This window comes from Plectropomus leopardus, chromosome 5 (assembly GCF_026936395.1).
Source record: "Plectropomus leopardus strain MGB_pleo_1.0 chromosome 5, ASM2693639v1, whole genome shotgun sequence".
Taxonomy (NCBI): Eukaryota; Metazoa; Chordata; class Actinopteri; order Perciformes; family Serranidae; genus Plectropomus; species Plectropomus leopardus.
Window position 1 is genome coordinate 13,170,096 of NC_142180.1, and position 13,777 is coordinate 13,183,872.

Genomic DNA, 13,777 nt, shown 5'->3' on the forward strand with positions numbered 1-13,777 from the left:
CAAGTCATGACCAAGACCAGACCAGTGTGAGTCCCACACTGCATGACACACTTCTGATAAAATGTGGAACATGCAAACCATAGGCACTCCTGAAATTGAGCTGAAAGATCCACATTCCCATGAAAACACTCACAGAAAACAAATGAAGATTCCTCTGCATGCTTCTCTTGTAATTGCCCTACTGTAGCTGACATATGTGTGTATGTAGAAGTGCACCCTGAGACATGTCTTGATAAAATCATCAAAAGACATTGCAGGGGTTAATTTTATGTATGGGAATTTTCCATAAAATCAAATTTACCCCTTAATTCAACACTCAAACAGGATTTAGTGATATCCCCACAGTAGTGGTCATGACTTGAAATAGAATCCAGAGTCCTCTCTGTCTGAGACCGAGACAAGACTGAGTAAAACTGAGACCAAGACCTTCAAAACGTGGCCGTAAGACCAAAGCTGATCTTGAGAACTACAACACTGTTAACATAGAGCTATCTTCAAATGTTCAGTTATGTCTCAGTGTTGCAGTCAAAACACACTCAAATCAGCCTGCTTCGTCCTGTCATTAGTGTCTGGGTTATCAGTTGACCGTCTTAGCCTCTTTTTTGTGCCCATGCCCATGTGTGTATATGATAAGTAAATAAGGCAATATACAAGCTAGTGTTTATACAGCTGTTTTGTGTGAGTTTAAGGCCTACAGATAACTAAATACTGTGCTGTCGGTACCTTGCAGATATATTTCACTTTTTCTAATTTTTATATTATCTAGGTTTTTATTATCTTTGGGTTGATTCAGGCCTTTTTCTATTCTCCATCAACACCCACATGAATCAAAGGAAAATTTTATAGATCTTGTATTTATGTGCATCTCTGGTGGGATGGATAGTATTCAGATGTTCCCTAACTTGTCTTTTTGACTTTCTTTAAAGTTATCAAATCAGGAAAACCTGAGTTAAACCCTTTAAAACCTGAGCCAATTGGTTTGATTTCTTTTAAAAGCATGTGGAAATGGCAACAAGCAACTTAACAAGATCTGCCCAAATATTAGTGAGAAATTTCTGAAAAGGTTACAAGAAAATAACCTGGAAAAAAAATCCATAAAAATGGATAGAAAAAAAAGAATAAAGGTGACCTAAAAAGTGCTGAAGATCAATATATGTATGTGTGTATATATATATATATACACACACACACACACACATATATATATATATATATATATATATATATATATGATATACTATATCACATTTTGTCACATAATTTTAATTATAAAATTATTATAATCTGGAATTTTTTCCCTATTTTTTGATCATTATCTAATCATTCTCCCCTCTTTTTCATAACAAATTTTTAGGTCATTTTCTTGTCACCTTTTGCTAGTGTCTTGTTTCCAGGGTCATACAGCTTGTGAAAGTCATCTGAATGCAGCACAAGAAAACTGATGTTCATCCAGGTTTCAAAGGGTTAAAGTCACATTAAAGCATTTATATTTTACTTTTCCTGCTGGCTTGCTTACTCTTTCATCTCCTCCAAAACAGCTTGCATTGAAAGTGTCTCCAGCGCTGGAGCTGCAGTCTGGTTCTTACTGCGCTGGCACCACCCAGGTGTGAATGTATGCAACCATATGGATGTGAATCAGGGTGGTGCTGGAAAAAGAGCATGGCTGCTTAGCAAGCGCTTCTCTGAATAAATAATGAGGTTGGAAAAAATGTAATTGGACAATGAATCAATGTCCTCGATACCTTGTTTAAGTTCTGCGGTGAGGCTCGCCTTTCTGTTTAGATCTGGATTATATATCGGGTCTCGGAGGGAAAAGCCTCTCCTTGTAATTAACTATTATAAAACATTACACAGAGGGCCCGTGGCGTTGGTGTGTAAAATAAAAGGCCTGAACAGCCATCCACTGTTTACACAAATAGCAACCGCACTTGGCTCTGCCTGCCTGGGATAGCTTACACACACAAACACACACAGAAACAAACGGATACACAAAAACAAAACTTGAGCAAGGTTTTTGGAAAACCTCAAATGTCTCACAGCAATTATGTTACTGTAGATGTGTCTTTCCTACCCACTACTCTCTTTGGACATAAGTCATTTCTGCTGTACTGGACAGGATACAGACACTTTAACATGCCTCTTAGACATGGTTTTCAATCTGAGTCGACTTGAGTGAAATGGAATTAAAATATAGAAAGCAGCAAGGGCCGATTTCTGCTTTGGGCTTAGCTGGTTCGGTCGAGGCCGTTCTGACTGGCCAGAGTTGTAATTTGCCTGCGGGGATCCGGCTGCATTGTGGCGGATCGTCTTCTCTCCCTTGTCATTTACTTGTCTGTGTGTGGCTTGACGTTTGTGTGGATGTGTGTGTCCGCCATCCTCCTGTGACGCACAACCAGACTAACCTCTCGGCCGCCTGGACACACTCCAGGCCTCACTTTGTATCCTGTGTGTGTGTGTTTTCTCTCATGCTCTGCCTTTTCATATTCTGCTTCATTTCATTCATTGCAGCCCAATCAATCATCGATCCCTCAAATCGCCTCAAAACTTTTCAGTGGCAGCTTTTTTCTTTAAAGACTCCTCTTACAGCGTTAATGCCAAATATGATTTTCACCTAAAGAGATGAAGCTCTTTGCCAAAGGAAAAATATCTGAAGATGTAGCAGTTTGTGAGTTTGTGGCTTGATGAAGGGGTGCTAAGCCGTCTGCAGGCACACCGCAACATGAACTCATTATTACTGATTTCCGCATTTAGTAGGAAATTACATATCGCAAGGATAAAATCTGCTTGAACCTGTGTTAAGCAGTAAATGTAATGTTACCATATCTCCATGGAATCGGCAGTATGCAGGCCACTGCTGTGTAGTTCTGTGTGTGTGTGTGTGTTTGTGTGTGTCCATGTCTGGAAAGCCCATTTAGATCTGTACAGACAGGGGTAGAGCGAGAGAGCTGACCTTGGCCCTTCAGTCACTTAACACTCCTCAGAGAGAGGGAACCTAATGACCCCACCAAACTTACACACACTTGGCGTTACAAAGACTGTGTGTTTGTTCATTGTTCATTTATTTGCTTATGTACAGTATGTGTGTGTGTTTGTGTTGTGTGCATGCGTCATTGTCACCTTGTTATTAGTTGCATCTTTAAAGCTTTTAAGTGCAGTTTTAGAGTAATTAGTGTAATTCACACGTTGTTACGTCCCTTGTAAACTACCTGACTCTCGTTCACAATCATAGCCTTGCATGGTTGAATGATAATGATGCATTAAACCTCAAGAGGATTTATTTTACAGTTAAACACAAAGTGAGATGAAGCGGTGTGTTCTTATAAAATGGTATCAGAACATTTTTTGTTTTAAATGAAGTAGAATATTGTTCAGTTTACTTGAAAACAATGATGTAAATCACAATGATAATATTAAGAGGGCAGAATCAAAATACATACAGAATACAAAGAGTATTTTTGTTATCATTAACAGTGTTTCCCACAAGATTAGTGTGTATGTTTGGTGGTAGCTGACAACATGGCGAGTGATGGCAAACTTTAATTTGTCATTTCAACTTTTTCTTCTCCTCTTAAATACGCGTATGTCCCTTTTTTTTTATCATTCTGTGTCCCCTCTCTAAATTTGGACATTTTTGCAAATCAGTGGAGCTCTCCATGAGTTTCTTTTTCCTCAGCAGCAGTTTGTGACTCGCGGGGTGGATAATTGATCTGGCAATCTGTTCAGAGCTGCTCAGATCAGATCAATAGGTGAGAGAGTGGCTACTGGTAATGAATACAAACTATTAGGCCCTGCAGAATTAACACTTAAGTTTCACTATCAATGTGCCAGACATTCTGCTGCTCCATCTGTACCCAGAGTGTGCTTTGCGCTTTTAGATTTTGATGCAATCAATAACCGAACAGTATATATATTTCAATAGTGCTCCTAATGAACGTCCCAACTCCAAAAAAAGAAAATCTATTTATGGTGGCAGATGTTTTGATTGTGGTGACCTGCCACAAATAAATGAATGTGTGGAAAACCCTGATTACTTCGATGACAGCATCTGTCCACTTTATAATTGAATGTATCAAGTATTTTCCAAATTTCACAGTCTGGTCAGTAACAAATGGAGTGCTTCTGTTTGCCATTACTCAACCAGTAGTATCTGAAGCATGAGGACTTTCAATCAGGCATTAGCTACAATATGGCTCCTCTCTGCTTGGTTTTGTGCGTGCATGCGCAGTGGCATCATGCACTCCCCTATATATTGTGGTTATGCCTGGTCTTAAAGTCCCCATATGGCACAATTTAAAGCACATGACACAGTGATCTCACACTGAGCAAATCGCCTGCTACTCAGCATGTGGTTTGTGTGTGTGTGTGTGTGTGTGTGTGTGTGTGTGTGTGTGTGTGTGTGTGTGTGTGTGTGTGTGTGTGTGTGTGTGTGTGTGTGTGTGGAATGTGAAAGGTGGGAGATTGGTGCAGAACAAGAAAGAGAGACAGAGATAAATGGATTTGAAAAGAAGGGCGAGAACAGAAAACAATAGTCACCAAAGGAAGGAAAAGTTGTGAAAGTGTCATCAACACTCTCTCTCTCTCTCTCTCTCTCTCTCTCTCTCTCTCTCTCTCTCTCTCTCTCTTTCTCTTTCCCTCTCTCTCTCTCTCTCTACACATATGTTTCAGATTAGGGCTTATGATGACATCTCTCTGCCATAAACAGGAATAAAGTCAAACAGCCAAACATTAATTCCTAATGCGGTTTACATCTGTGCTGTGAATTGGGGTGTGTGTGTGTGTGTGTGTGTGTGTGTGTGTGTGTGAGAAAGAGAGAGAGAGAGAGAGAGAGAGAGAGAGAGAGAGAGAGAGAGAGAGAGAGATCTGCCTTTGACTTGCATATGATTTATCTTTAGCCAAGCAAAGGGAGACCTCTTTTTTGGTTTAGGACCAGCAAGAAGAAACAGTCCCATTCTTCCACTGAAGTGCAACTTGTTGGTCCTGTGTAATATTCAAACATAGACTGCCCTCTAGTGGAAGTTGTATGTATTGCATTACATTTGGGCTTCTGTAATGCTCTCTGCAAAAGTCATCAGATCAGATCTGAAGTGCTTTATTGATCCCTGAGGGTAAATTGTGATACCTTACACACTCTCTGATATATAGCATAGAGAATAATAAGAGAGTACAAAGAAGAACATTAAGGAATGAAAACATGTGCATTGTAGCACAATACATAACTCTGGTATGTAAAGGCTTGAGCACAAACACATATTTTTATATTTTACTTTTTACATTTTCATCTAGTTCTGTTGCACAAAGATCAAAAATGTACTGTATAAGTGTTTTAACTGTTGGGAAACTCTTTAAATAAACTGTAACTCTCTCTACACTCTTTCCTCTGTCTCTGTGTCTATGTTTCTGTGTGTCAGGGATGATATTGATGACGAGGGATTCTGCCAACCGTACAGAGGTATAGCCTGCGCCCGCTTCATCGGTAACCGCAGCATCTTCGTTGACTCATTGCAGATGCAGGGTGAGATCGAGACCCAGATAACAGGTGAGAAACAGGTGATGTGTAGAGGTGGGTTTGACTGCAGAAAAACAATTTTGTTCACACCGTAGAATCTTAAGAAAGGTCTACATATACTTACATTTTTACAGTAGATGGCATTCATTTATACCATACATTTTCTAAAGCTTTTGGTGAAGATTCACTTAAAAGGATGGTTCAGGTTTTTTGAAGTGGGGTTGTATGGAGTAGAGTACTTATCCATAGTCAGTGTGATACATGCGGTATATGTCAGTCAGCATACCCCCAGTTTGAAGAAGCAGGCTGGAGTCCAATACGGAAGCTTATGTGGATGGAGGTCTGCAACAAAACGTAATTTTTCCACCTAAAAAAATCTGTATCAGTTTAAGTGTAGACTATATTGAGAGTATTTTCTGCTTTGCCTTTCTGTCAGACAGCAGATTCCATCGGGGAAGCCGTTACTGGCCTCAGTTCAAAGCCACCCCACTCGATTAAGAAAAAGTCACTTCAGCTCGCTGAACATGGAAGCTGCTGGCCTTCTGCTGCTTCGATCAGTTAGTTTGCATTAATGTATGACTTTGGTCAATCTGAACTATCCCTTTTAAATGCCAAAGTCACAAGATAAAGTAAACAAAGTAACTGTGTAAGGCAGCAGTAGACCAGCAGCTCCTGTGTTTCGCAAAGTGAAATCACTGTTTTTCTAAATAAAGTCTGGCTGTAAAGAGAGCGATATAACATTTTCCAAGTGTAAATCTCTGTCTGACATTAAAGTCAAGCAGTGAAAATATTCTTGTTTTAGGTGTCTGCTCCTGTCCTCAGCAGTGCATTGCGTAGCTTTCATGTCAAACCCAGTCATGCTGACTAACACCTACTGCATGTAAAATACTGTCTTTAGATAATTACCTCATGCAACCTCACTTCAAAAAACATCTATACATTAAGTTACAATTGCATACATCTACGTATATTGAATGCTGCCAGATCAGCAAGGCCTTACATTGTTTTTAAGGATAAACGCGTTTTTCCCTCTCTTGTGTCTGTCGGCCCGGGAAAACCTGACAGCTTGCTTTCATCCAGCGAGTTCACTAGTTCAACCACCACTTAGCAATTCTGTGTTGACGAGCCAAACCCTGCTCACATACTGTATTTCTTCAGTACCCGGAGCTGATACAGCGCCTTTGTAAAGCTGCCTTCTCTGCCTCGACTAAATCAATGAAAACCTCCTGTGAATAAAGACTGTTTAAATCGGGAACCTTAATTGATACTGTGTTGTAGGAAGAAAACAGGACGTTACTTACGGGGTTCAGAGGAAGTTCAGCAGGGTCACCGCTCTGTTCGGAGCACAAATGGCCCACATACTGTTTCATACATGTCCGTGTCTCTGCTTCTGTGCTTTTGTGTGTGTGTGTGTGTGTTTGCATGCACATGTCCTTAGAGGTCAGTTTAATGTGGATGTTATTGATTACATCCATGCAGCTGTCAGCGTCTCCCCTGAGCACTTCAGGGACAAAGAGGCCCTGAATTGCGACTCTAATCGGAAACATCAAGTACGAGTGATAATTAAGATTTATGAAGCCACAGCGTCATAATGAGCCCACAGCTGGAGTGTAAATCAAACATTTCATATCCCGGACATCCACATTCAGTAGCCATTCACTATCTTGATTTTCAAATCTTCATTTTACTCGCGCAACATGTGCTGTAGGAGCATTTGGATAACAGCCAACTGAAGTTATCCACATTCTAATGGCTTGTCTTCTTCCTCACCCCCCACAGAGCTGCTTTACTGATAATCACAGCCAAAGAAACGCATATGTTTACAATAACTGTACAGTATGACCATAAATCATACATTAACAGCTACAGCTTTCATTGTCAGTCTCTCTCTTTGATCTTCCATGTGTTTAGATGCTCAAAAGTTAGCAGCATAGGCAAAGAAATGTTTTAAACCCTTGTCTTTTTTTGTCTTTTTAATGAAAGAAAGAAGAGAATAATGTATGAAATAATTTATTTTTTTCAGTGTCCTATCGCTTAAACAACCTTCATATCAATGCCAAATTATTGATGAATTAATGCCAGACTGTGTTGTTTGAAATAAATCTCTATTATATGATTACTCTTTGTCTCTTCTCCTTCCAGCGGCCTTCACCATGATCGGGACGTCAAACCATTTGTCTGATCGTTGCTCCCAGTTTGCCATCCCTTCTCTCTGCCACTTTGCCTTCCCGACGTGTGACCGCAGCTCTGGAACCGACAAACCTCGAGACCTGTGTAAGGACGAGTGTGAGATCCTGGAGAACGACTTGTGTAAGACAGAGTACATCATCGCCCGCTCAAACCCCATCATCCTGAAGAGACTGAAGCTGCCCAACTGTGATGACCTGGCCGCCTCTGACAGCCCCGAGGCTGCCAACTGTCTGAGGATTGGCATCCCCATGGCTGAGCCCATAAACAAGAGTAAGACATGGTCACCTGCTTATTGCATCATCATCATCATCATTATTATTATTATTATTATCATCACTGCTAATAGAACTAATTATTAGAGGAATCCCTTTGGGCCCTATTGTAAGCTGTATGTAAGTGCTAACAGGAGCTGTTTAGATAACTCTGCTTATTAGTTGGGTCACCCACACTGCGATATTGAAACAATTGGTAAAGTGTGATTAAACTTTCGCTTGCAACTACAGTTTTTATTATTATAGATTAATCTCCTCGTGTTTTAATTATTTAGAAATAATATAGTCATTTAAATGCCAAAAAGTAGAGAAAAACACATCCATCACAACTTCCCAGAGCCCAAAGAAACACCTTCAAATTGCTATTTTTGTCCAACAGCATGTTCAAAAACAAAAGATATTTATTTTACTGTCATCTGTGGAATAGACAGGCATGCTTGAAACTTGTCTTATTCAATTAATTGATTATCAAAATAGTTGACAATTTCTTATGGATCAACTAATCATGGCAGCTCAAATCAAATTTCAAATTTAAATGCAGAGTAGAAAACATGATGTAAGAATTCATACTGACCCTTTCACAACAAAGATTTTTTGAATCCGTCCAACACATTTCAGATTTAACACTTTAACAAAGGAGAGAGTAAATCTTCCCTGCAACACATTTTCCATTTCTAGCAAGTTTATTTTACTTGAGATAAGTCATAGTTTCATCTTTCAAAGTTAATTTTCACTGTTTACATATATGAATTAAAATAACCCGTTTGGCTTTAATTTAGGAAACTATAAAAAAAAAAGTGCCCTTTGGAAAATGGTTTGCTGTATTTCTGCAATCAGACATGTCTCATTGTAATAATATGCCATAATAACAAATATTTCTAAAAGAAAACCTCAATACACTCATACACACAAACAAACTGTTAGGAGAATGACTAGAAATCAGCTTTTTATTAGTGTCTAGGAAATTATCCAGTAAAGTGTGTGTGTGTGTGTGTGTGTGTGTGTGTGTGTGTGTGTGTGTGTGTTCACGTGCGTACACGTGTGAAAGAAAATGGTGATGACTAAAGGAAAGAAATTTAAGGTTGCCTTGCAGGGGGTTGATTAGGACTTGGCGAGCGCAGGCCCACTGAGCAGCTGGAGTTTGTCAAAGACATTCTTGTGAAAGTTTAGTTGTCTGTGGTTGGTAAAAATAGGACACAGATCTTGTGGTAGTCTGCTTAAAAGTTAATATAAAAAAAGTAATCAAACGTGTAGACTCTCTGTCAGTCCTAACCAACCACGTCCTTCTTTCCTTTAGATCACAAGTGTTACAACAACAGCGGGGCGGACTACAGAGGGACAGTCAGTATGACCAAGTCAGGCCGCCAGTGTCAGCCGTGGAACTCGCAGTATCCTCACAGCCACACTTACCTGGCCGTCCGCTACCCGGAGCTGAACGGAGGACACTCATACTGCCGTAACCCTGGGAATAAACTCGAGGCCCCCTGGTGCCTCACGCTGGACGAGGGTGTCCGTATGGAGCTCTGTGACATACCTGTCTGTGGTAAGAGACTGGAATATGTTTCCTAAAAAGGTTTAGAGCTTTTATGTTCATTTTAAGATCTTTATCTGCTGTCCAAATGTGCCATTATGCAAAATCTTTTGTAACATGTTGTTTTTCCACTATAAGTTCTTCTTTTTGCCTTTTTTTTTGGATTATCATTCTCACTGTATCATTGAAGTTGTCAAAAATGATCGAGTTGCAACTGATGATTATTTTCGGGATTGTCTTCATCACGTTTTATTGCCCAGTCATACAATAAGCTGATGTTTTCACTGTCTCCATCTATTTCTACAGACCATAAAGACAAGTCTGGCGGCAGCAACATGGAGATCTTGTACATCCTGGTTCCCAGTGTGGCGATCCCGTTAGCCATCGCCTTACTCTTCTTTTTTATTTGCGTGTGCCGCAACAACCAGAAATCCCCCAGGCCTCCTGCACCTCGCCAGCCCAAACCGGTCCGAGGACAGAACGTTGAGATGTCCATGCTCACGACTGCATACAAGCCAAAGGTAGATCAGTCACAGCACTTGACACTTTGGGTGGTGCCATATTTTCCCTCCCCTTTCATCCCTTTTATGTGCTTTTACCTTCTGCACCCATGCTTGTATAACGAAAGGAAGAAGTTAGGCTAAAAACAAACATACATTCTTCCGTATTCCAAGAAAATAAATAAATAGTATGAGTATATATGATTGGATGACACATACAATCAATCATATATATATATATAACATTTGAAATATGTAATATATAATAATAATATGGACTGACAGGTAGTCCTGATTTCATGTCATACTGCATAATCAGCGCTGGATCTATGAATCGAATTCCTGAGACTGACAGAGAGTCCTGTGGTCTGAGAGTCATGTGGTATTATTATGATTCTTATGTGTGTATTTAATGTTCTTTGGAATCACAAGAGCTCAGAAAGACATGATTGATTACCTCCGGGTTACCTCTTGCCGTATGGCAGTGCGAAAGGTGACAGTTAAGGCTGTTTAGGCTTTGATAAGGATACCTCCTGGGTGCAATCCATAAGAGGTTTTCTGGGCACATTCAACTGGTAAGAGTTCCTGGGGCAGACCCAGGACATGTTGGAGGGATTATATATGATTATATATAACTGACAAATGTTGCTGGGACATCTGAAGCATCTGTTGTCCCCGCAGCCCAGCCCTGGATAAGCGAATGAAAATGGATGGATGAATAAAATGTATGCCACGTATAAAGACAAGTAGACAGAAACATTTATATCTTACATTTATATTATGATGGGGTGATAGTTATTGTACATTTCACCCACTTTTTAACAAGGATTGTCAAAATAAGAAAAGCAGGACACACTCTTGTTTCCTTTTCACTCTAATGTATTATAGAAAAAGCCTTTTCAGTTCACAATCAGCAGATAATTTCAGCAATATTTCACATTTTAAGTTAATGTTGTTGGTTTGTATTTACGCCACATAAAACACAGCAGAGTTTACATGGAAGGGTTCAGTTGTCCGGTTTACATCAGAGTCATCACAAACCAAACTAACTAAGCAAGTACATTTTTGCAAAAAATGCCTCTGAGATGTTAGTCGTCCACCTCTCCCTTGCTCTCTCTATCACTTTTCTGCAGCATTTTTGCAGAAAATATCTGAAGGAAAGGCTTTTCACGATCATGTCATTGCCTTAGTTCAGCTAAAACACACTTACATATACTCACCTAGCATTTTGAACTCCCCCGTGGTGAATCTATATCAGTGTTCTGTTGCTGTGTTTGACTTTTTTAAGTCATGAGAGCACTGAGGCAGGAGTCAAAACACTGGCACAACCCCGGTGTGTGTCAACTGGGATATGTTGCAGCATGCTGGGGTTACTGGCTTCAGTTCGTGTGTGTGTGTGTGTGTGTGTGTGTAAATGACCTGTCTCAGACAGAGCTTCAGATGTCTATCATCTGAGCTCAGCAGGTCCAGGAATGTTCAACTGCAGCTCTTTTCCTCTCTGTTTATTTCTCTCCCACTGTCTCTTTTTCCACATCTCTCCGTCTCACTTAATCCATCTCGCTTTGTTGCTCTTCTTCTGTCTCTCCCTCCATCCCTTTCACCTCCTTCGCTCTCTCCTTCCTCTCCTCCCTCTGTCACAGAACCTCTTTGTAATGTAGATCATCGAGCCACTGCCAGCCAACACATAGTTCACACTAGGATCTGTATCATATTTCTTTCAAGGTTGTACACTCAGTCATATCATGTCTGTTTATCTTTTTGCACATAATTTTGGTGGTGGGAGGGTTTTATAGACAGTGTGTCTGAGCAAAGCAGGCCGATGCTCAAGGTGATGTGTATAATAGGGTTACAGAAGAGCCAGAAGCCATTAATATCTGGGCTTGATTTTATTTTGCAATGGAACAAAATGTTTCACCGACTGAAAAAGGGAGCCTCTCCTGGCTGTGTTTATATGACTGCCTTGTATCTGCAAAGAGTGAAGAAAACAGGAGATCAAAGAAATCTCTTCAGAGTGACAACCATGCAGTTATGGCATTATATGGTGAATTTTAAATGGTCTTTGTGGACAACAAGCGCCTGAAATATGGTTCACACATATCAGATGCCATCACCATCCATTTTAACCTTTCAAAAAAATAAAAGGCTCTTCCAGAAATGCAGTTCTCACATTGGTGCATGCATCTAATCTGGAAGCAAGACAATGTAGGTAAGTGAGGGTTTGTTTATGATTTCTATCCTTTAAAACCATTTTAGTTAGTGTTTAAACCTCAAATTATACACTATTTTATTGCAAAACTGACTGTCACTCTTCCCTACCGCTCTTATCTTCTACTTTGTCTTGGTTAGGCTGTTACCCAGCATGCTTTGCTGCAGGGTCACCCAAGGGCCATCGCCCGTGATAATCCATTTAGACACACATACACCAAACACACACACAAACCCGCGGTGGTGTGAGGAGGATCTGAGGGTTTGGGTGTGGGGAGGAAAGAAGGGGTGAAACAAACCCATAACTAAAAACATCTGTGCCTCTCATAACATCAGCAGGCCCCCATACTTGCTCTATACACACACACGCACACACACACACACCACCCCCCTCAGAGCTCACACAGACCTGTGTGTCTCTCCCTCTTGCTCACAGAGGAATTTCATTATTCGTCTCAGAGTTCCTGGAATCTGGAAAACTTTGCCAACCTCACTTCACCTTTTATCTTCAACTACAGCTACACACACACATACACACACAGAAATGCACATGCCTACTGTAGCTCTCCATCTTTCTCTCTCTCTCACTCACACACACACACACACACACACACACACATACATAGAAATACCACTACTCTCATGTCTTAGAGCAGTCCAGGTGATCTCAGAAAGAGTGAGATCATTTGGGCAGCTCGATGATATTGGAGTTTAGCTAAAGTCCTGAAGGGTAAACAACGGTACAAAACAAGACAAATAATTTCCACACACTTATTTAAGCTCACACACACACACACACACACACACAGGCAGAGAGTTTGGTGGCAATCTCTTGATAGTATAGGTTCTTTTTTATTTAGAATATTTACTGCTGCTTTGCATCTGTTACAGAGTAAATAAAAACTTTGTAAGTCAGTTTAATTGCATTTATATATAGTCTTTATTGTATAAGGGTGTTTGACTTTGCACTGACAGTGGCATATTAGTTTTCTCATTGATGCTCACATATACCGCATCATTATTTCCTATGACTTCATAACAAAGATGTTGACTAGAGTCGGATAACTTGGGCTCAAGTCAGACTGGCGTCATAACTTGACTAATGACTTTAGACTAGACTTGACAAAATTGAACAAAGACTTGCAATTCGACATGGAATTTAACACCAGTGACTCATGACTTTACTTGGACCTGAATGTTTTGCTTTGAAAATACGTAATAACTTTGTAGAAGCCCAAAGATTAAAAAGTACAACATCAAAGTACTATGTTTACAGTTTTAGAGTATTTATGTTTACATTATACAACAAGACATTTGTTGTGGTATGAAAGTACAAAGTCAGCACCACTTTTTTATGATTAAGTTTAGTTGCACTTGTTTGACAAACTTGTTTAACAAAAAGATGTACATTTAGAAAGTATTCAGGATTTTTTTTAAAAAATCATGTGTTATTACTCTGTTGTTAAAATGGCATAACATTTAATGACGAGCGCATTGTGACTTGTTTAGGACTTGAAACTCAAAGTTTAGAACTCAGGATTTAAAAAACAAAACATTGACTTGGTCCCACCTC

General features: G+C 39.9%; 1 protein-coding gene across 2 annotated transcripts in view; it reads left to right on the forward strand.

Annotated features, from left to right (window-relative positions):
- Positions 1 to 13,777, forward strand: part of ror1 (receptor tyrosine kinase-like orphan receptor 1) — a 146,716-nt gene that overhangs the window by 124,720 nt on the left and 8,219 nt on the right. For both annotated transcript variants that reach the window (XM_042484153.2, XM_088077540.1), the window contains 4 exons: positions 5,409 to 5,536; positions 7,649 to 7,966; positions 9,266 to 9,511; positions 9,806 to 10,020. In XM_042484153.2, the coding sequence (XP_042340087.1) occupies positions 5,409 to 5,536; positions 7,649 to 7,966; positions 9,266 to 9,511; positions 9,806 to 10,020 (907 nt within the window). The remainder of the gene's footprint in view (positions 1 to 5,408; positions 5,537 to 7,648; positions 7,967 to 9,265; positions 9,512 to 9,805; positions 10,021 to 13,777) is intronic.